General features: G+C 43.9%; 1 protein-coding gene across 1 annotated transcript; it reads right to left on the bottom strand.

The window, feature by feature from the left end:
• Positions 1-3,083: 3,083 nt before the first annotated feature.
• On the bottom strand, positions 3,084-21,092 carry ZNF14 (zinc finger protein 14). The gene is made up of 4 exons (XM_023229752.1): positions 20,887-21,092; positions 7,257-7,383; positions 6,985-7,045; positions 3,084-5,679 (listed from the first exon to the last, which is right to left on the bottom strand). Exons 1-4 carry the CDS (start codon positions 20,887-20,889, stop codon positions 3,942-3,944), a joined length of 1,929 nt encoding a protein of 642 aa, XP_023085520.1. The 5' UTR covers positions 20,890-21,092; the 3' UTR covers positions 3,084-3,941.
• Positions 21,093-24,645: the final 3,553 nt, after the last annotated feature.

Below are 24,645 nucleotides of genomic sequence, written 5' to 3'. Positions count from 1 at the left end.
CTTCTGGTATCCAGGGAAAGACAGGACATTGTTGTGAGGTTGGATGGTAAGTTGGTTTCCCTCATTCCTGCCACATCCCTGGCAGGACACTCTGACTTGCTATCCAGGTAACAGTGGGCACTGCCTCCACCAAAGGGAGGGCCTGACACCCACCATGGCTGCACAGCTCAGCAAAGAAGGAACTCTTTGATGCTGTCAGGACACAGTTTCTTGCGAGTTCAGTACACTCTGCATTCTGGGAGTGACATGAGGCAAGTGGGCTCCATGGCCAGTGGCACCTCTCTGACATGGCGGCTTCCCATATACCACAAGGCTGGAGTTCTGCAGGGTGGGTTCTGTTCCACAAAGCAGTAAGTGCTGGCCTTGGAGGCAAGGCTATGAAACCAGCCCTGCAGCAGCACACGTGACATGCACAGAGGAGAGAAGACCTCGTCATTGTCACTGCCCGAGCCAGGTGGAATGTGCCAGAAAATCTGGGGTGGGCAAGTTAGGGAAGGTAAGAAGTTTGATTGTGTCCTGCAGTCTATGGCCATACCACCCTGAACGTGCCTGATCTTGTCCGACTGTGTCCTGTAGCTGGGACATGGTAGGGCTACGTCTCTGTGATGCCATTGTTCGTTTTGAGGCTTCTGTGGTGGTTGGTGCAGAGCTGGTGGTTATGGGACAGTGGATCTTGTATGGTCAAGGGGCATGTGTCCCATGACACACATTCTGCCACGGCTTCTTCCACCCTGTCACTTTAGAGCTACCTGGGTTGTCACAGAGAAACGTTCTAGTGTGAACTTTTATTTATTTATTGAGGCAGAGTCTCTGTCACCCAGGCTGGAGTGCAGTGGTGTGATCTTGGCTCACTGCAACCTCTGCCTCCCAAGTTCAAGCGATTCTTCTGCCTCAGCCTCCTTAGTAGCTGGGATAACAGGCACGTGCCATCACGCCTGGCTAATTTTTTGTATTTAGTAGAGACGGGGTTTCACCACGTTAGCCAGGATGGTCTCAATCTCCTGACCTCGCGATCTGCCTGCCTTGAACTTCCAAAGTGCTGGGATTACAGGTGTGAGCCACCATGCCCGGCCTTAGTGTGAACTTTTAAACACATTTACCAGCAAGAATCTATAGTGTGGGTTTGGATGGGAAATGGACCTGGACGGGACCTCCTGACGGCCTTGGAATAACATGATGCTGACAACCATGAATTAGGGTGTCCACAGGCAGATCCCATTGGAGAACTGTGGGATGCACCTTTGTTTTCAGAACCACAGCATCCCCAAAGATCTGAACCAAGGACATTGATGAAAAGTTAAAGGCAGATTGTGGGAGCCCTCTCAATTCTGTGCAGTCACATATGTGAGCTAAGGGCTGGGAGTGTTTCTTAACTTCAGAATGGGTTCCAAGAAAGGCCTGTTGGGACCCAAGTCCTCCCTCCTCAGTCCTTCAATTCGTCCTAAGGTGGTGGAAAAGGTTGCATATGTAATTGAAGACATTTCCATATTGCTTACATTCAAGAAGCTGCTCTTAAATGTGTGCATGGTTTCATGGTCTCAAAATGAACTAGGATGCGTAAGAAACTCTTAGCAATGACAGAAAAGAAGTTAAATGAATATGAAACTGAAGAGTTTAGCTTCCACGGATATTTAAAAACCAGTCAACCTGAAATGAATATTCAGATTAAAAAGATAAAACATAAGATTGATAATCTTACAGCAGAACTGGAAGGTGCATCTTCAAAATGTCTATATCTGGCTGAAAACAATCAAGTTCTTCAACAGGAATTATTATCTACAAAAATGATACATCAGAAATGTAAAGAATTTGAGAAGAATAAAAAGGTGTTAGAACAAGAAGTGAGAGGAGTTAGCTAGCTTGCCTTAGGTAAACAGCAAGGGAAGGGTTTTTGGAGAGCCCCTGACCCACTGGTTAGTGCCTTCTTCCCACATATCACAAGTTCTCTGATTGGATTAAAAAATAATAATAATTAGCACAGGGAGTTGTGCCTAGAGATACGCCCACAGCTGCACAGATAGAACTTTTAGCCCACTCAGATGAGCAAACTTGCACAAACCTTTAGCTCACTTAAAGAAAGGAACAAGGCCCAACATACAAATGCCTTCATCCTTTGTATAACTAGTGGGCTTCCAGGAAATAGCCTCTACTCCTTTTATGGGCATATACCTGGTGGGCTCTGGTGGGTTCTGGTGGGCACTTTCTTTTTTTAGACATTCTTTAGCCTCTATGAATCATCACTTCAGCCTCTGATTGATCCCAGGCCAAGGTCCTGGGCCAGGCTGAATCATGCTTTGCCAAGACAGCCTTCAGACTAGTCAGCACATTTCTTCCCCTTTCCAGTCTATAAAAATCCCAGACCCAGCCTCACAGTGGGCAATCCATTTGGGCTCCACTCTCTGCTGTGGAGAGCTTTCTTTCTTTGCTTATTAAACTTTTGCTCCAATCTCACCCTTGTGTCTGCATTCCTTAATATCCTTGGAAGTAAGACAAAGAACTCCACATACTACCTCAGAAAACAAAAAACTGCTATACTGTGGTGCATTAGCAAGACTGTAACAGAAGTAGTAAATCTGAAAAGTCATATGGAAATGAACATGATATAGAATATGTAGAGAAGTTTAAATGGGAGATTGAAGAAAGAGCAAGACAAGAGAGACAAAAATTGGAAGTCCATCTACAGAACGAATGAGATATTAGCAGCAGTCTGCACCAAGCTTCTACAAAGTGGGTCAAATGTTTACTCTCCATTTTTACAAGGCCAGTCCAAGAGTTATCTTGTGTTGAAAATCTTAATAGTGTAGGTCTTAACAGAGGACATATTATGAGAGAAAACTTAAGGATCCCTACCTCACACCCAGGGACTTCAAATAGCAGCATGGACTACTCAACCAAGACTCAGCCAGATTGGATAGAAAAAAATAACTACAGAAGTAAAAAATGCTGTTGCTGAATTGGAAATTAGCTCTCATATGATTTCTTCTGTAGAATCCACTGAAGAATGAGTCACATCTAAATCAATATGTCCTTTGGAAAGCATAATGAGAATATGTTCCAATTTTAAAGAAAAATAAAATAATTTATAAGATCATAAAATTTTATTACTGGGCTGTTTACGTGATACTTTCTTTCTCATTGAATATAACCTGACAATCTTTATTAAATGAAAATATTTTTATATCATCAACAACAAAAGAACTAGGATGAAGAATTTCCCACATTCTTAATACATGTAGGGTTTCTCTCCAGTATACATTCTCATGTGTGCTCAAAAGGCTGTGTGAAGGCTTTCCCAAATTTCTTACATTTATAGACTTTTACCCTACTCTGAGTCTTTTCATATATTCACACTCCAGAGGACAGTTGAAGATTTTCCCACTTTTTTTTTCTTCAGACAGTGTCTCATTCTGTTGCCCAGGCTGGGGTGCAGTGGCGTGATCTCAGCTCCCTGCAACCTCTGCCTCCATGTTCAAGCAATTTCTCCTGCCTTAGCCTCCTGAGCAGCTGGGATTAGAGGTATGCGCTACCATGCCTGGCTAATTTTTTTGTAATTTTTAGTAGACATGGGGTTTCGCCATGTTGATCAAGCTGGTCTCAAACTTCTGACCTCAAATAATCTGCCTGCCTTGGCCTCCCAAAGTGCTGGGACTACAGGCATGAGCCACCAAGCTTGGCTTTTTAAAAAAAAAAAAAAACCATATTTCACTGCAGCAGGAGTCCTGTCTTTGAAATGAATTAGGTCAACTGAAGGATTAATCACAATGTTTACATTCATATGGTTTCTCACCAGTGGGAATTCTTTCATGTGTTCAAAAGAAACTGGAACAATCCAGGGTTTTAAAACAATGTTTGTATTCACACAGCTTTTGTCCAGTATGAACTCTTTCGTGTATTCAGAAGGAGCTGGAAAAACTGAAGGCTTCAGAATGTTGCTTATATTCTTAGGCTTTCTCTCCCATATGAGTCCTTTCATGCAGTCGAAAGTGACTGGAAGAAATGAAGGCTTTTCCACATTGTTTGCATTCATAAGGTTTCTCTCCAGTGTGAGACCTTTCATGAATTCGAACAGAACTTGAAAATCTGAAGGCTTTACCACATTGTTTACATCGATAGGGTTTCTCTCCTGTGTGAGTTCTCTCATGCATTCGAAATTTACTGGAAGAAATGAAGGCTTTTCCACATTGTTTACACTGATACGGTTTCTCTCCAGTGTGAGTCCTTTCATGCAATCGAATTTGACTGGAACGAAGGAAGGCCTTACCACACCGCTTACATTCAAACGGTTTATTCCCAGTGTGAATTTTTTCATGTTCTCGAAGGGAACTTGAAAAACTGAAGGCTTTCCCACAGAGTTTACATTCATAGGGTTTCTCTCCAGTGTGTGTCCTTTCATGCAGTCGAAAGGAACTGGAACGAATGAAAACTTTTCCACACTGTTTACATTCATAGGGTTTCTCTCCAGTGTGCGACCTTTCATGAATTCGAAAATAACTTGAACACCTGAAGGCTTTCCCACACTGTTTACATTCATAGGGTTTCTCTGCACTGTGAGTCCTTTCATGTCTTTGAAAGGAACTTGAAAAACGGAAGGCTTTCCCACATTGTTTACATTCATAGGGTTTCTCTCCAGTGTGAGTTGTTTCGTGTTCTCGAAGGGAGCTTGAAAAACTGAAGGTTTTATGACACTGTTTACATTCATAGGGTTTCTCTCCAGTATGAGTTCTTTCATGCATTCGAAGAGAAATGGACCAACTGAATGATTTGCCACACCGTTTACATTCATATGGTTTTTCTCCAATATGAGTTCTTTCATGCACTCGACAGGAATTAGAAGAGTTGAAGGCTTTCCCACATTCTTTACATTTATAAGGTCGAGCCCCTGTGTGTGTTATTACATGTGCTTGAAAGCTTGCAGAATAAAAGAAGGCTTTTCCACATTCTTTACATTCATAGGGTTTCTCTCCACTGTGAGTCCTTTTATGCCTTCGAAAAGAACTGAGAAAACTGAAAGCTTTGCCACATTCTTTACACTTGTAGGGTTTTTCTCCAGTGTGGGTTCTTTCATGAGTTCGAAAGTATGTAGGACAACTGAAGGCCTTACCACATTGCTTACATTCATAGGGTTTCTCTCCAGTGTGAGTCCTTTCATGTCTTTGAAAAGATTGGTAACATATAAAGGCTTTCCCACACTGTTTACATTCATAGGGTTTCTTTCCAGTGTGAGCATGTTTTTGAAAAGACTGGTAATATATAAAGGTTTTTCCACATTGCTTACATTCATAGGGTTTCTCTCCAGCATGAATCCTTTCATGTCTTTGAAAAGGCTGGTAATATATAAAGGCTTTCCCACACTGTTTACATTCATAGGGCTTCCCTCCAGTGTGAGTTCTTTCATGTTTGCGAACGCAGTGGCGATAACTGAAGGTTTTCCCAACCGCTTTACGTTTACATGGTTGCTTTTCATATTCCTGATTCTCATTTGGTTTCTGTCCAGTGTGAGATCTCATGTGCCTATTAAGGGATGAATGATGCATGAAGTCTTTTCCACAAAAGCTGCATTCGTGTGGTTTTGCTCCAGTAAAAGTTTCCTTGTTGATATTAACATTTGGCATCTGGCTTGTGGTTTCTCCACATTTGCTACCTTTTCTACTTTCACAGAGTCTCTCAACCATATGACCTCTGTAAAAAATGAGCAGTACATTATTAGTGGCTTTTTAATTATTTTGTATTTATTAGTAGGTATGAGAATTACATTTTAACCATTTTCGAAGAAAGTGTAGGATATCTGCCCTGTCTGAATTGTTTGAACGTTAATATATTCAATGCTCTGGAAGAAGACTCAACCGTAGTTATGATCAAAACAGTCAATTTTTTTGTTTGTTTTGTTTAAATAAGAGATGGAGTCTCATTCTCTCACACAGGCTGGAGTGCAGTGGCACGATCACAGCTCACTGAAGCCTTGAATTCCTGGGCTCAACCAATCCTCCCATCTCAGCCTCCTGAGCAGCTGGGACTATAGATGTGCTATAGATGCGTGCCAGCATGCCTGGCTAATGCTTTTTTTTTTTTTTTTTTTTTGAGACAGAGTCTTGTTCTGTCACTCAGGCTGAAGTGCAGTGGTGTGATCTAGGCTCACTGCAGCCTCTGCCTCCTGGGTTCCAGTGATTTTCCTGCCTCGGCCTCCTGAGTAGCTGGGATTATAGGAGCACACTACCACGGCTGGCTAATTTTTGTATTTTTAGTGGAGATGGGGTTTTGCCATGTTGGCCAGGCTGGTCTTGAACTCCTGACCTCAGGTAATCCGCCCACCTTGGCCTCCCAAAGTGCTAGGATTACAGGTATGAGCCACCGTGCCAGGCCTTTTTAGATGGAGTCTCGCTCTGTCGCCCAGGCTGGAGTGCAGTGGCGTGATCTCGGCTCACTGCAACCTTCGCCTTCCAGGTTCATGCCATTCTCCTCTGAGCCTCCTGAGTAGCTGGGACTACAGGCGCCTGCCACCATGCCCGGCTAATTTTGTTTTTGTATTTTTAGTAGAGATGGGGTTTCACTATGTTAGTCAGGATGGTCTCAATCTCCTGACCTCATAATCCGCCCCCTCAGCCTCCCAAAGTGCTGGGAATACAGGTGTGAGCCACCACGCCTAGCCGTTTTTTTTTTTTTCAGATGAGGTCTTGTTATGTTACCCAGGCTGGTCTTGAATTCCTGGACTCAAGTGATCCTCCTACTTCAGCCTCTCAAACCGCTGGGATTACCTGCACAAACTACTGTGCCTGACCAAAAGAATCATATTTATAGAAGGATTTTCTGAATGCTATTTCAACGTGATTTATTTTTCACATCCTGAATATCTATGATGTTTTTAAGAAAACATTTTCAGTGAAAGTTTTCTAGGAATAACTAAATTTGAAGCTGTGCTTAATTGTTTTGCCTGCTTTCTTCTGAAATTCCCCCATGGGCCGCTATTCTTCTGTGGATGCAACTCACCTTCGATTTCTCCCCTGGTTTCTGTGGTCATCTTCAATGTCCTGGTCTTCCCACTTTTTTCCTAAAATGCACACCCAGAAACACCATTATAAATTATTACAAATTACAGAAAATCATTACAGTCTAGTTTCATGATTAGCTGTGACTCTGTCTGATTCAATCACTGAAAGATTCCCTTTCCACATTTCAAATCTTGGAACACAGCTGTCAAGCAAGAAACACTTGTTCTGTGTTATATATTTAACTGAGGAGAGAAATGTTGATATCCTTACCTAGACAGACCAGGTTTTTGAAGGTCTCCTGCATCACATCTTCATAGAGCTTTTTCTGTGAAGAATCCAGCAAAGCCCACTCCTCCAGGGTGAAGTTCACAGCCACATCCTCAAAGGAGACTGAGTTCTGAAACATTCCACATATGTTTACAGGAGGATGGGTAAGACTGGTGGTACTGGGGATCTATACTCGATTTATAAGAAGTTCCCATACAATTCTGTGTTCTCCAAACATTTGGTGTGTGACTCGGCTATGAGAACTACAACTGTCCACACTGACTTCCTCATAACATTCATGCGATCATGAACACACAGAAATTACTTCTATTTTTTTCTTTTTTCTTTTTCTTTTTTTGAAACAGAGTCTTGCTTTATTGCCCAGGCTGGAGTTCAGTGGTCTGATCTTGGCTCACTGCAACCTCTGCCTCTGGAGGTCAAATGATTCTTGTGCCTCAGCCTCCTGAGTAACTGGGACTACAGGTGTGTGCCACCACACCCAGCTAATTTTTTGTATTTTTAGTAGAGACGGGGTTTTGCCATGTTGGCCAGGCTGGTCTCGAACTCCTGAGCGCAGGCAATTTGCCCCACCCCCAGGCCTCCCAAAGTGCTAGGATTACAGGCGTGAGCCACTGTGCCTGATCAATTACTTCTATATTTTTACTGTGATCATTTGGAACTTTATTGTTCTCTAAAGGTGGACTCAAGCTCACATTGGAAAAGTAAGAGAAATGCTATACAAATGAAACAAATTTTAAGACCTCTAATCCCTTGTGACAAAAACTCATTTCCTACCTTATTAAGCATCTTATCACTTAGCATTTCATTAAACATGGAATCAATCTGGATAAGGTTTTAATAAATAAATACACCTTCAAGAACAGTACGCTTTTCTTTTATTCCCTTCAACAAACGAGAGGCCAGGAGGCCTGGGGAAAGCTAAATTGTCACAAGGAGCTGCTGGCCAAGTCCTGAAGGACTCTGGGCCACTACTGCAGTGGGATTATTAAGGAATAGAGAGATTCACATGTTGAGGAGGAATTATTTAATTACTTAGGTGCACTGACCCAGTTGGATTAACATCTAAAGGACTGAGCCTTGAACAAAGAGTCAAGCTACCTTTTCAGTATTTCGTGGGGCAGGGGGAGATTTGTGCAGGGGGACAGAAGTGAGAAACAAGGACAGTTATTCAATTAAGACATGCATTACATTATTTCTTACTTTTAAAGGAACAATATGTTTTACGACTTGAGATTATCTGTTTAGTGACCTTGCAGCTGCACAGCTAGAGAAACAGAGTCTTCACAATGCCTGGGAAAGGAAGAGATAAGGCTCACTAGCCACAGAAAAACAGGCAGTCAATTTTTAAAGGACTTCAGCTCTTTCTCTTCCTCAGGGGGAACTGGTTTTTCTTACATACAACTGAGTTTTTGCTTACACATCTTTAAAATTTCTTTTAATTCCTGTTCCACTATGAGTACTCAAATCCAGCTGGTTGAATGAAAATATTCCTTTGCAGAAGTATTAATTTCAACTTGTTTGTGTAATATTTATCACAGGCTCAGTTCTTCCTTTTGTCTCTCTCATATTTCATGGATCTAGGAGGTTACTGGGAAGTTAGAGCTCAGGCCTGAGGAGGAACGTATGGCAACTTAGACCTCTACAAAATCCCTACACCAGGAGGTTTATTACATGTATACTTGAGACCTTGGGAACAGCGGTTAGGCTGGCTTGGGGTTTTCACTGAGGTTAGGGAGTGGGCTAGTGTGGGAGTTCATGCATATAGGCAGGGGCTAATGTGGATTGGATGTCTCACCAGCACCAAATGAGGGTGACCCAGGCTTTCTTCCTATCATATCTGGATGTGGGGTATATAGTGGAAAAGGAGGAATGAGATTTTATTTTATTTCATTTTTTTTTGAGACCGAGTTTCGCTGTTGCCCAGGTTGGAGTGCTGTAGCGTGATCTCGGCTCACTGCAACCTTCGCCTCCTGGGTTCAAGTGATTCTTGTGCCTCAGCCTCCTGAGTAGCTGGGATTACAGGTGTGTACCACCACACCCGTCTAATTTTTGTGTTTTTAGTAGAGACAGGGTTTCACAATGTTGGCCAGGTTGGTCTTGAACTCCTAGGCTCAAGCGATCTGCCTGCCTCTGCTTCCCAAAGTGCTGGGATTACAGGCATGAGCCCCCATGCCTGGCAAGAATGAGATTTTAAAGCGATCATCCATCAAACATCACAAAAAAATGAAGTCAGAGACTTCCAATTTCTGGTCTTACAAGTAAGGAACGTAGAAATTGTCATTCCCAGCCGCGCAAGTAAAAAATAAACATCAGGCCGGGCGCGGTGGCTCAAGCCTGTAATCCCAGCACTTTGGGAGGCCGAGATGGGTGGGTCACGAGGTCAGGAGATGGAGACCATCCTGGCTAACACTGTGAAACCCCGTGTCTACTAAAAAAATACAAAAAAGCTAGCCGGGCGAGGTGGCGGGCGCCTGTAGTCCCAGCTACTCAGGAGGCTGAGGCAGGAGAATGGCGTAAACCCGGGAGGCGGAGCTTGCAGTGAGCTGAGATCCGGCCACTGCACTCCAGCCCGGGCGACAGAGCGAGACTCCGTCTCAAAAAAATAAATAAATAAATAAACATCAAATCAATTACTCTTCTTAGATCCATTAAAGAATTGAGGGTCATAAGGCAAAGTTTTCTCTCTAAAATTTGAGAGACAAATAGGAAAAGTAACAATTTTATAATATTCCCAGAACATCAAGTTCTTCTTAAGAAGGCCTGTTCTCAAAAAAATCCATTTCAACAAAAGCCTAACCTACTAGGATTTTGCCAAAGCCTATGTAACCTAGGGGCAGGGACACAGAAGCATGTGTGAAGGTGAACCATTTTTTGTCTTCCCAACACCAATACAAGGTGTCTTTTCCAACACCATTCTCCAACTCTCTGACATCGACTGTGCCCTAGAATATAAGTCAATTTTAAGTACCCAGAATTAGTCAGACTCCACAGGTTAAGGACTCAGTCCCACAAGACTGCCCCCATGTCAGACGCAAGTCACACAGTGGGGTGCCCAGGCCACCCATGCTTCTATATGCCAACTACAAATCTGGAGTTCTCACAACACCCTTTATAGTTCAATAATTCACTAGGGCCTCCCTCAGAAGTCAGGAGAGTGATTTCCTTAGCATCACCGGTTTAATCACAAAACATACAACTCACGAACAGCCAAGTGGAAGAGGCCCATTGGTCGGTATGGGGAGGAGGTGGGAAGTTTCCACGCATTCCCTGGGTGTGCCATCCTCACGGCACCTCAATATGTTCACCAACATGGAAGTTCTCAGAGCCCCAATATTTATGAAGGTCCCATCAGATAGATATGATTGATTAAATCATTACACACTAATGATTAATTGAATCTCCAACTCCTCTTTTCTTTGGTGAGGCTGGGGGCTAGGGCTGAAAGTTCAAGGGTGGGTCTTTCTGGTCACCAATCCTAATCCTAAAGTCATCTAGGATCTCCTAAGAGTGCTACTTTGCAAATAATGAGGATCCTTTCACCCTTCTCACTTGTGAAATTCAAGGGATTTAGGAGCTCTGTGCTAGGAATCACATACAAAGACTAATCATATCATATCACAAATCATTGCAGCTCAGGGGCACAGGCTCACTAAAAGACTGAGATCAAATCATAGGACTATAACATGTTTCCCTTCCACCTACAGCTTACCAGTATTGTCATTAGGGTTTCTGTTTAAAAACAGGTGGCTGCAATGAAAGAATATTGCAATTTCCTTCTGCATGTTTCAGACTTTATTTAGCAAGTGTCTAGAGAACCCCAAAGATGACAGGAGAGAGAAAAGCAAGGACACCAAAGGAAATTTTAACCTCTGACATCTACAGCTACTGAAAACAGTAAACAGAGACAAAACCCAGTAGGATAAACCTAGAACTCACACTCAAGGCCTATTTACCTCAGTTTCTTTTTCCCAGTACATCTTGTCCAGTTTTCAACAAAAAATATACGAAATACGAAAAGGTTTTAAGAACAGAATTAGAAGACAGAGGTCAAGCTCCAGAACCAGATTAGGTATAGAAGAGATGTTGGAATTGTCAGATAAGAAATTTAAACCAAATATGATTAATATACTAAGGGTTCTCAAGGAAATGTTGAACAATATGAAAGAAAAAATAGACAATTTAAGCAGAGACATGGAAATTCTAACGAAGAATCAAAAGGTAACGAAGGACATAAAATACACCGCAACGAAATGAAGAACATTTCTTCATTTCAGTTCCTATTTCTCCACATCCTCTCCAGTATCTGTTGTTTCCCAACTTTTTAATGATTGCCATTCTAACTGGTGTGAGATGGTATCTCATTGTGGTTTTGATTTGCGTTTCTCTGATGACCAGTGATGATGAACATTTTTTCATATGTTGGCTGGCTGCATAAATGTCTTCTTTTGAGAAGTGTCTGTTCATATTCTTTGCCCACTTTTTGATGGGGTTGTTTTTTTCTTGTAAATTTGTTTTAAGTTCTTTGTAGATTCTGGATATTAGCCCTTTGCCAGATGGGTAGATTGCAAAAATTTTCTCCCATTCTGTAGGTTGCCTGTTCACTCTGATGGTAGTTCCTTTTGCATGTCCTCTGCAATAACATCAATGAAACCCATTAAAAAAAAAATCAGCTCTGATCTTAGTTATTTCTTGCCTTTTGCTAGCTTTTGAATGTGTTTGTCCTTGCTTCTCTAGTTCTTTTAATTGTGATGTTAGGGTGTCAATTTTAGATCTTTCCTGCTTTCTCTTGTGAGCATTTAGTGCTATAAATTTCCCTCTACACAGTGCTTTAAATGTGTCCCAGAGATTTTGGTATGTTGTGTCTTTGTTCTCATTGGTTTCAAAGAACATCTTTATTTCTGCCTTCATTTCATTATGTACCCAGTAGTCGTTCAGTAGCATGTTATTCAGTTTTCATGTAGTTGAGCGGTTTTGAGTGAGTTTCTTAATCCTGAGTTCTAGTTTGATTGCACTGTAGTCTGAGAGACAGTTTGTTATAATTTCTGTTCTTTTACATTTGCTGAGGAGTGCTTTACTTTCAACTATGTGGTCAATTTTGGAATAAGTGTGATGTGGTGCTAAGAAGAATGTCTATTCTGTTGATTTGGGGTGGAGAGTTCTGTAGATGTCTATTAGGACTGCTTGGTGCAGAGCGGAGTTCAATTCCTGAATATCCTTCTTAACTTTCTGTCTCATTGATCTGTCTAATGTTGACAGTGGGGTGTTAAAGTCTCCCATTATTATTGTCTGGGAGTCTAAGTCCCTTTGTAGGTCTCTAAGGGCTTGTTTTATGAATCTGGGTGTTCCTGTATTGGGTGCACATATATTTAGGATAGTTAGCTCTTCTTGTTGAATTGATCCCTTTACCATTATGTAATGGCCTTCTTTGTCTCTTTTGATCTTTGTTGGTTTAAAGTCTGTTTTAGTAGAGACTAGGATTGCAACCCCTGCTTTTGTTTGCTTTCCATTTGCTTGGTAGATCTTCCTCCATCCCTTTATTTTGAGCCTATGTGTGTCTCTGCACATGAGATGGGTCTCCTGAACACAGCACACTGATGGGTCTTGACTCTTTATCCAATTTGCCAGTCTATGTCTTTTAATTGCAGCATTTAGCCCATTTACATTTAAGGTTAATATTGTTATGTGTGAATTTGACCCTGTTATTATGATGTTAGCTGGTTATTTTGCTCGTTAGTTGATGCAGTTTCTTCCTAGCATCAATGGTCTTTACAATTTGGCATGTGTTTGCAGTGACTGGTACCATTTGTTCCTTTCCATGTTTACTGCTTCCTTCAGGAGCTCTTGTAAGGCAGGCCTGGTGGTGATAAAATCTCTCAGCATTTGTTTGATTGTAAAGGATTTTATTTCTCCTTCACTTATGAAGCTCAGTTTGGCTGGATATGCAATTCTGGGTTGAAAATTCTTTTTTTAAAGAATGTTGAAGATCGGCCCCCATTCTCTTCTGGCTAGGAGAGTTTATGCCAAGAGATCTACTGTTAGTCTGACGGGCTTTCCTTTGTGGGTAACCTGACATTTCTCCCTGGCTGCCCTTAACATTTTTTCCTTCATTTTAACTTTGGTGAATCTGACTGTTATGTGTCTTGGAGTTGCTCTTCTTGAGGAGTATCTTTGTGGCATTCTCTGTATTTCCTGAATTTGAATGTTGACCTGCCTTGCTAGGTTGGGGAAGTTCTCCTGGATAATATCCTGAAGAGTATTTTCCAACTTGGTTCCATTCTACCTGTCACTTTCAGGTGCACCAATCAGACGTAGATTTGGTCTTTTCACATAGTCCCATATTTCTTGGAGGCTTTGTTCATTTCTTTTTACTCTTTTTTCTCTAAACTTCTCTTCTCACTTCATTTCATTCATTTGATCTTCAATCACTGATATGCTTTCTTCCACTTGATCAAATCAGCTACTGAAGCTTGTGCGTGCATCACGTGGTTCTCGTGCCATGGTTTTCAGCTGCATCAGGTCATTTAAGGTCTTCTCTACACTGTTTATTCTAGTTAGCCATTCGTCTAATCTTTTTTCAAGGTTTTTAGCTTCTTTGCGATGGGTTTGAACATTCTCCTTTAGCTCGGAGAAGTCTGTTATTACTGATCGTCTGAAGCCTTCTTCTCTCAACTCGTCAAAGTTATTCTCCGTCCAGCTTTGTTCCGTTGCTGGCGAGGAGCTGCATTCCTTTGGAGAAGAAGAGGTGCTCTGATTTTTAGAATTTTCAGCTTTTCTGCTCTAGTTTCTCCCCATCTTTGTGGTTTTATCTACCTTTGGTCTTTGATGATGGTGACATACAGATGGGGTTTTGGTGTGGATGTCCTTTCTGTTTGTTAGTTTTCCTTCTAACAGTCAGGATCCTCAACTGCAGGTCTGTTGGAGTTTGCTGCAGGTCTGTTGGAGGATGCTCAGCTGCAGGTCTGTTGGAGACCCTGTTTGCCTGCATATCACCAGCAGAGGCTGCAGTACAGCAAATATTGAAGAATGGCAAATGTTGTTGCCTGATCCTTCCTCTGGAAGCTTCATCTCAGAGGGACACCTGGCTATATGAGGTGTCAGTCAGCCCATACTGGGAGGTGTCTCCCAGTTAGGCTACTTGGGGGTCAGCGACCCACTTGAGGAGGCACTCTGTCCGTTCTCAGATCTCAAACTCTGTGTTGAGAGAACCACTACTCTCTTCAAAGCTGTCAGACAGGGACGTTTAAGTCTGCAGAAGTTTCTGCTGCCTTTTGTTCAGCTATGCCCTGCCCCCAGAGGTGGAGTCTACAGAGGCAGGCAGACCTCCTTGAGCTGCAGTGGGCTCCACCCAGTTCGAGCTTCCCAGCTGCTTTGTTTACTTACTCAAGCCTCAGCAATGGTGGATGCCCCTCCCCCAGCCTCACCGCCGCCTTGCAGTTCAATCTCAGACTGCTGTGCTAGCAGTGAGTGAGGCTCTGTGGGCATGGGACCCTCCGAGCCAGGCGTGGGATATAATCTCCTGGTGTGCCATTTGCTAAGACTGTTGGAAAAGTACAGTATTAGAGTGGGAGAGTCCTAATTTTTCAGATACCATCTGTCATGGCTTCCCTTGGCTAGGAAAGGGAATACCGCGACCCCTTGTGCTTCCCAGGTGAGGCAATGCCCTGCCCTGCTCTGTGGGTGGCACCCACTGTCTAACAAACCCCAGTGAGATGAACCCAGTACCTCAGTTGGAAATGCAGAAATCACCCATCTTCTATGTTGCTCACTCTGGGAGCTGTAGACTGGAGCTGTTCCTATTCGGCCTAATCTTGGAACCTCAAGGCCGAGTACTGTTATATCTTAGTTGTTACAGTGTTATGTTTAATCAGATACATATTACATATCCAATAATTAATATAAAACATAGGATTGACACAAATAGACTAAAACAGCTAATTTTTTTTTTTTTTTTTTTTAGTAGCGATGGGGTCTCCCTATGTTGCTGGTCTCAAGTCATTCTCCTGCCTCAACCTCCCAAAGTGCTAATTATAAGTGTGAGGCAATGCATGCAGCCTAAAATATTTTAGAATATAAAAGGGATATAACAGATACAACAACAACAACTACTACTACTTCTGTTCCTACCACTCCTTCTAAAGCCACCATAAAAATTCCTGAGCCTCGAATACATAGATATCCAACAATACCAACTCATACCTAAAATCACAGGATTACCAGAACACACTCCACAACATGTACTTGATGAAAATATATTATTTTTTGAACAACTGCTAGAAAAATCAAAGGACTAATAATATGTAGTCTCAGACCATTTGAAATGAATGCCTAAAGAATTTCTACACACACATCCAATCAACGCATTTTTATAGATGCTTGGCATGTATTCCCAAATACCCCTTAGAAGACCACATAAATGCAACTCAGCCAATGTATGTAGCTTCAATCAAGCATTCAATAACATCTCAAACCAACGGACAGCACCCATAATACATAGAAAAATGCCACAGAAACAGACATGCCAATCAAAACAGACCATTACCCAGCCTGGCCATCATGGTGAAACTCCGTCTCTACTAAAAATACAAAAATTAGCCGGCATGGTGGCTCATGCCTATAATCCCAGCTACTTGGGAGGCTGAGGCAGGAGAATCGCTTGAACCCGGGAGGTGCAGGTTGCAGTGAGCCGAGATCACGCCACTGCACTCCAGCCTGGGTAACAGAGTGAGACTGCATCTCAAAAAAAAAAAACACAAACAAAACAAAACAAAACAGATCATTAGATAAAAGCAATCTGTCAGACCAAACACCAATCCAAGTATCACAGTCAAACCACATACTGAGGCCGGGCATGGTGGCTCTTGCCTGTAATCCTAGCACTTTGAGAGGCTGTAGTGGGCAGATCACAAGGTCAGGAGTTTGAGACCAGCCTGGCCAACATGGTGAAATCCCAACTCTACTAAAAATACAAAAGTTAGCTAGGTGTGGTGGCAGGCACCTGTAATCCCAACTGCTCAGGAGGCTGAGGCAGGACAATTGCTTGAAACTGGAAGGCAGAGGTTGCAGTGAGCCGAGATCGAGCCACTGCACTCCAGACTGCGAAAGAGCAAAACTCCATCTCAAAAAAAAACAAATAAACAACAACAACAACAAAAAAAGTATACTAGAAGAACATGACAAGCATAAATATGATATATACTCCTACAAGTCATTTGTTGATACTTGGTATGAATTCTGGTACCAACCCAGACTTGAAGGAAGTAAAGATTATGATTACAAAGCAGATCTAAAAGATGGTACAACACCAGACACAGCTATCACACCAACCATTCATATTACATATACCCAACTTTCAGACCTCCACGGGAAAAAATACCAATGCCACTGGGATACCCACTGGACTGTTATATATAATAGAAGAGGATAAGACATACTAAAATGATTCTCTAAGTTTCCACTTTTGGGAAATTTTGCCTTCCCCAACCTTGCTATAATCATGCCAAAAGTCAAACTTATTTGACAGAACCACAATTTTTTGACAACTAAAAAAATCCTCACTAGTAGAATTAGACTGGAAACAGATTACACCCAATAATCTTTTTATCCCCCCCGATGAGGCAAAGTCTTGCTCCGTCGCCCAGGCTGGAGTACAGTGGCATGATCTCCGCTTGCCACAACCTCCGCCTCCCGGGTTCAAGTGATTCTCCTGTCTCAGCCTCCCGAGTAGCTAGGATTACAGGCACCTGCCACCACACCCAGCTAATTTTTGTATTTTTTAGTAGAGACAGGGTTTTACCATGTTAGCTAGGCTGGTCTGGAACTCCTGACCTCAAGATCCACCTGCCTCGGCCTCCCAAAGTGCTGGGATTACAGGTGTGAGCCATTGCACCTGGCCCACGCAATAACCTTAACTGATCCTGATCACTTTACACACACGAATTTTTTTTTTTTTTTGAGACAGAGTCTTGCTCTGTCATCCAGGCTGGAATGCAACGATGCATTCTCGGCTGGCTGCAACCTCCATCTCCTGGGTTGAAGCAATTCTCCTGCCTCAGCCTCCTGAGTAGCTGGAATTACAGGCGCCTGCCACCACATCCAGCTAATTTTTTGTATTTTCAGTAGAGATGGAGTTTCGCCATGTTGGCCAGGCTGGTCTCGAACTCCTGACTCAGGTGATTCACTCACCTTGGTTTCTCTTTTTTTTTTTTTTTTTTTTGAGACGGAGTCTCGCTCTGTTGCCCAGGCTGGAGTGCAGTGGCCGGATCTCAGCTCACTGCAAGCTCCGCCTCCCGGGTTTACGCCATTCTCCTGCCTCAGCCTCCCGAGTAGCTGGGACTACAGGCGCCTGCCACCTCGCCCGGCTAGTTTTTTGTATTTTTTTTAGTAGAGACGGGGTTTCACCGTATTAGCCAGGATGGTCTCGATCTCCTGACCTCATGATCCACCCGTCTCGACCTCCCAAAGTGCTGGGATTACAGGCTTGAGCCACCGCGCCCGGCCTCACCTTGGTTTCTCAAAGTGCTGGGATTATAGGCATGAGCCACCATGCCTGGCCTACACACACGACTTCTGAAACACATGCTAAAACAACAAAAGATTATGTAGACAGAGTTATCTTACATATACTTGTTTTCAAGGGTACCAGTTAAACACCGCAACTGAGAAACTTACAAAAAAAAATGTACAGAATCAACACCACCCAATGAGACATACATTTTAAGGGACAACCAACATTAATATGCTTCCACCTTAACATATATTAGAACTATATTTCATCATCCTACAGGTGAAAAAACCTTACCCTCACCCATTTTTCAGTATAATTTATTAAAATGGCTACACGTACCTAGACCAACAAGCTTTACAAATCAAACTGAATGAACAGACACAGCACCATTCAGAATTTGACATAATACAACACATACTAAATTCACACTGGATGGCAAACTTGGCTACAATATATGCAAACTACCTTTATTTATTTATTTAATTTTTTTTCGAGACAGTCTCAAGGGTGGAGTACAGTGGCATTATCTCAGCTCATTGCAACCTCTGCCTCCTGGGTTCAAGCAATTCTAATTCTCCTGCCTCAACCTCCCGAGTAGCTGAGATTACAGGTGTGCGTCACCATGCCCGGCTAATTTTTTTTTTTTTTTTGTATTTTTAGTAGAGACGGATTTGCTATTTCGGTCAGGGTGGTCTTGAACTCCTGACCTCAGGTGATCCGCCCACCTCGGCCTCCTAAAAGTGCTGGGATTACAGGCGTGACCCACCGTGCCCAGCCCACAGTTTTATTTCTTAAGAGCAGGGTTTGATTTTAAACACAAACTTAACTCCCACATGTCAACTACCACTTCCATACTCTCCTCTATCTCACAGACACTTAATGAAATACAATCAATGATGACTCATATAAATTACCTCACAGAATATCAAAAGGTGTTTAATTACAATATTGATTACAAGGTAGGCATCTTAAAAACCAATCTATTTATATTAAGAAACTTGATGGTGAAAGACTGCAAACCCAATGTACTAAGCAAAGTATTTTACTAACTCAGACTTGAAATAACATAAGAAACCCAATACAGTCAGGAAAACTATTTACAAAACACTGGCAGATCATAAAGCAGCTATAGCTCAACTGGATACATCCAAACCATCAGGATGTGAAGATTCAAAGTAATGCATATTAAGCCTACTTGAATTAAGATGAAGAGACTCACTACTAGCTTTTGACCCAAGTACACAGACAGATAAAAGATATGATCTACAAATAACCACCTTTGAAAAACCATTACTTACTGATGATTATTTTATACAAAAAGAATTAGTATTCCAATTCTGAAAAACTATATATTACATCTTTCAGTGTATGGTACCCAAACTAGATTACTGACATATCAGTATCAAAAAAATAACCACAATCAGCCGGGCGCAGTGGCTCATGCCTGTAATCCCAGCACTTTGGGAGGCTGAGGCAAGGAGATCACCTGAGGTCAGGAGTTCAAGACCAGCCTGGCCAACATGGTGAAACCCCATCTCTGCTAAAAAACACAAGAATTAGCCGGGCGTGGTGGCAGGTGCCTGTAATCCCAGCTATTCGAGAGGCTGAAGCAGGAAAATTGCTTGAACCAGGGAGGCAGAGGTTGCAGTGAACCGTGATCACACCACTGCACTCCAGCCTGGGCAACAGAGTGAGACTCCATCTCAAAACGAAAACAAAAACAAACAAACAAACAAATTCCCACAATGACTCTAGACTTAGGAACCTTCCACTGGAAAATTGCTCAGAGAAAAACACACTGACCTATTAAAACCACACGAGGAAAGAAAAATCACAACGTACACCTACAATCAGAATGTATCAAAGTGGTGTATGTCATAAACATCACTCTCACAAATCTCAAAGCTTACCACTTAGCCGGGCGCGGTGGCTCACGCCTGTAATCCCAGCCCTTTGGGAGGCTGAGGCGGGCAGATCACAAGATCAGGAGATCGAGATCATCCTGGCTAACACGGTGAAATCTTGTCTCTACTAAAAATACAAAAAATTAGCCGGGCGTGGTAGCGGGCGCCTGTAGTCCCAGCTACTCTGGAGGCTGAGGCAGGAGAATGGCGTGAACCCGGGAGGCGGAGCTTGCAGTGAGTCGAGATCACACCACTGCACTCCATCCTGGGCGACAGAGCGGGACTCCGTCTCAAAAAAAAAAAAAAAAAAAAAAAGGCCTACCACTTATATGACATACAGAGATTTTCCATCATCGTGGCACTGAAACATAGAAGAAATCTCTTGGGTGGAAACCACGCAGATAAAGAAACACAAACAAGAAAAATTTAAAAACCTGAACAAGCTCACGATAAATTCCATCCAGAAACCAAAGAAACTAAAAATCACACACATTCACGCAAGGTAACAAAATTACCCAGAGCAAAGGGAAACGAGAATGAAGGGTGGCTAGAATTAATGTTTGATCAAGGAGTCCAAAGACAAGAAACACAAACTTTCTGATCAGTTATGACAAGGAGTCCCCGTTCTCGAAGTTTGAAAAGAAAGCCCACATTCAGAAGGTCAAAAACACCCCCAGGCTTGAGTACTGGGAGCACTAGAAGGGGTCAGTCCCTGGTGATGAGAGCAGGGGCGTTTGAGCAGTCACAGGAACCTCTGGGAGCTCCTCTTGTCCTCCTGACCCCGGCAGCAAGGACCTCCCCAGGCTTCGGTTATCACAAGTGAGGAAACGTGCCCGTGGATTCTTCGTAAGGTTTCCAGCCAAGTGGATTCTTATACGCACAAACCCCACAGACCGAGATGGGATCTCCCCAGGACCCTCCCGCTGTCACCGAACAATCCGGGGAGATGCGGGGTTGCGGGCGCGGAGCTGCCCATAGAGGGGCTCCAGGGCCGGGGGCCGAGGTCGCCCCGCGGGGATGGGATAGGACGCTGGGGCTCCCGACTGCCGGTCCAGCCCCCACGGAGAGGGCCGAGGGCCGAACTGCGCCCGTGGTGGCCCCTGGGTCTGCAGACCCCGGAGTTGACAGCAACGAGGTGCCCGGCCTCGGCCACAGACGATTCCAACCAGAAACCTCCCCTCGGACACTGGCCCCGCACACTCACCATTTCCCAGCGTCCGGGAAGTCCCGGCGTCCTCCCTAAGGATCTGTCAGTAGCTGCAGGTCACGGCGCGACAAAGGATGCGCCAGAGCCACCTTCGCCCTCAGAAGCAGGTGAAACGCAATCTTGCCGTGGGCCAGGAATGGCGACGTCCGCACTGCGCATGCGCAGCGTGGCCACGCACAGCTTTTCAGCTGAGGTCCTGATTGGACAAATCCAATGGCCCCGCCTCTTTGTCACTGAATGACAAGGGAGCAGGAAGGGGCGTGGTTGAGCTGGCCTGGCTTCAGTCCGGCTTGTCCCTGCCAGGACGTTTGCATTTAAGCCGAATGTATTCTTTGCCTCCCATCCATTTTAAGTGTTCTCTTCAGTATTGTTAAATACATTCAGATTGTGAAGCCAATTTCCAGAATTGTTTTCATCTTGCAACACTGATACCTGTCTCGTTGCACAACTCCCCGTGCACCGCTTCCCTCAGGGTCTTTTGCAACCTCCATTCTACTGTCTGAATTCGTGAATTTGACTGGGGGAATCTCATGTAAATGGCATCATAAAGTATTTGTCCTTTTCTGACGTGTTTATTTCACTTAGCATAATGTCCTCGAGCTTCACCTTGTAATATGTGTTAGAATTTATCTCTTCTTCTTTTTTTCTTAAAAGACAGGGTTTTGCTCTGTGGCCCAGGCTGAAGTGCAGTGGTGTAATCATTGCTCACTGCAGTCTTCAACTCCTGGACTCAAGCAAGCCTCCAACCTGAGCCTCCTAAGTATCTGGGACCACAGGCACGCACCACCAGGGCTGGCTAATTAATTGTTTTTATTTTTATTTTTATTTTCTGTAGAGATGTGCGTCTCCTTATGTTGCCCAGGCTGGTCTCGAACTCCTAGGTTCAAGCGATCCTCCTGCCTCGACCTCTCAAAGTGCTGGGATTACAGGTGTGAACCACTGCCACCGGCCAATTTACTTCTTTTTTTTTCTTTGGAGATGGAGTTTTGCTCCTGTTGCCCAGGTTGGAGTGCAGTGGCGCTCAGCCACCACAACCTCTGCCTCCCAGGTTCAAGCGATTCTCCTGCCTAAGCTTTCTGAGTAGCTGGGATTACAGGTGCCCACCACTACTCCAGGCTAATTTTGGTATTTTAGTAGAGATGGAGTTTCACCATGTTGGCCAGGCTTGTCTTGAACTTCTGACCTCAGGTGATCTGCCCTCTTTGGCCTCTCAAAGTGCTGGGAGCATGAGCCACTGTGCCTGTCCCTAATTTACTTCTTTTTAATGCTGAATTATATTCTATTGTATGTCGATATCACATTTCTGGATCTATTTATTTATTTATTTATTTATTTATTTATTTATTTATTTTTGAGACAGAGTCTTGCTCTGTCGCTTCACTGGAGTGCAATGGCTCAATCTCGGCTCACTGCACTCCACCTCCTGGGCTCAAGTGATCCTCATGGCTCAGCCTCCCGAGTAGCTGGGGTTACAGGCGTGTGCCACTATGCCCAGCTAATTTTTGTAATTTTAGCAGAGATGGGGTTTCACCATGTTGCCCAGGCTGTCTCAAACTCCTGGGGTCAAGAGGTCTGCCCACCTTGGCCTCCCAAAGTGCTGGGGTTACAGGCATGAGCCACCTCCCCCGGCCTTATTTATTCTTTCATGAACACTTAGGTCGCTTCCACCTTTGGCTATGGTAAATAATATGCCTGTGAACACGGGTGAACAAATATGTGAGTTGCTGCTTTCAGTTTTTTAAGGTATGCTCAGAAGCGGACTTCCTGGATCATATGATTACTTCGTATTTATTATTTATTTAAGGAATGGCCATGCTCTTTTTCCTAGCAGCCATAGCATTTTTCATTCCCACCAACAGTGCACAAGGATCCCAAAAGGTGTTCTCACTTTTTTTATGGTGTCCTTTGAAACACAAAAGTTATCAATTTTGCTGGGCATGATGGTTCACGCTTGTAATCCCAGTACTTTGGGAGGCTGAGGCAGGAGGATCGCTCGAGGTCAGGAGTTTGAGACCAGCCCAGGCCAACATTCCGAGACCCTGTCTCTACAAAAAATAAAAAAATCAGTTGAGTGTGGTGGCACACACCTGTAGTCCCAGATACTCAGGAGGCGGAGGCAGGAGGATCACTTGAGGCTGGGAGGTTGAGGCTGCAGTGAGCCATGATCGTGCCACTGCACTCCAGCCTGGGTGATGGATCAAGACCCTGTCTCACACGCACACACAAAGATTCGTCCTATACTAGGCATTGATACTTTATTTATTGTTTTATTTTTTGAGACAGGGTCACGCTCTGAGATCACGCCTGAGCTGAGACTTAGAGTGAGGTTAGCCAACTCTTAGAGTGAGGTAAGGCTAGCTCTCCAACTTTAGCCCTTTTCCCTGTCTGCCTTTTTCTCTGCCATTACTGAACTGCTGGTCATACCCTCCTCACCAATTTATCTCTCTTTCTTTCTTTCTTTTTTTTTTTAGACAGAGTCTCGCTGCCTAGGCTGGAGTACAGTGGCGCGATCTCGGCTCACTGCAACTTCCACCTCCCGCGTGTAAGCAATTCTTCTGCCTCAGCTTCCCGAGTAGCTGGGATATGTTTATTATATCAGTTATGTGATCTGTATAATTTATCTTGTCTCTACTTCATTTTATATTCTCAGCCAAATGCCCAGTAGTGGTTTTACCCTTTTAAAGTGTGAGATAATCTCCCCACTTCGTCCAATTCTTCTTTCCTCTTTCACTCTTTTTTTCTTTTGTTGTTTCTTTTTTATGAGAGGGGGTCTCCCTCTGTCACCCGGGCTGGAGTGCAGCCATGTGATCGTAGCTCATTGCAACCTCGCCTCAAGCGGTCCTCCCACCTCAGCCTCCTGAGTAGCTGGGGCCACAGGCCCGTGCTCCCATGCCTGGCTAATTTTTTCATTTTTGTAGAGATGGGGTCTTACTATGTTGCCCAGGCTGGTCTCAAACTCCTGGCCTCAAGTGATCCCCTCACCTCTGCGTCCCAAAGTTCTGGGATTACAGGCATGAGCCACTTCACCTGGCCCCAAATGATGGCTTTCTTACTTGTTCATTCCTTCAACGTGGATAAAGAACTAAAACAAAACAAAACTAACGAAGAGGGGAGAAGGGAAGGAAAGCATGTTATTTTGCTGCTCAAATGCTCCCTGATGTGGTAGTCATGTCAACCTGACTTAATGTGTTTTTGATCTGTCACTGGTTTCCTCTGAGCACTTCCCTACTTTCTGGCCTAACATAAGATGATGAACATAAGATGTTCCAAGCTTATCTTGTATTTTCTCTGCTCCAGCCCTGGAACCAGCCATTTTTCTTAGAAGCAGGGGTGGAAAGCTCCCTCCCTGCGTGCATCTTCACTAGGCCCCAGTGGGAAGAACTGTTGCCCATCTGCTCAGGTGTGGTGAAACTAGCAAAGGGTCTCCTGGCTGCCTGGGGAGAGTCTCTGTATGTGGTCCTCAGCCCAGCCTGGGGGGTCCTGGGCTGGCTACCACGCTGCCTCTACTGTGTCTCTAGATCCAGGCTCTGCTGGAAGGGCCCTGGGAGGCCCAGCAGAAGGGGGAGCCTGGTCTGACAAACATACCTCTGTTCCTCTGGCTCCAAGGCTCAGGAACAGGGCCGGGTGACATGTCCAGCTGGTGCCAGGACCCCTCACTGTCCCCTTGGAGACGGACCCAGAGAGTCTTGTGGGGATACCTGGAGCCTGATGCTGACTGTCCTGGATGAGGAGCCCTGTCCTGAGAAGACCCCCCAG

The sequence above is a fragment of the Piliocolobus tephrosceles genome, chromosome 21 (genome assembly GCF_002776525.5).
Source record: "Piliocolobus tephrosceles isolate RC106 chromosome 21, ASM277652v3, whole genome shotgun sequence".
Classification (NCBI taxonomy): Eukaryota; Metazoa; Chordata; class Mammalia; order Primates; family Cercopithecidae; genus Piliocolobus; species Piliocolobus tephrosceles.
This window is presented reverse-complemented; position numbering and strand designations above follow the sequence as displayed.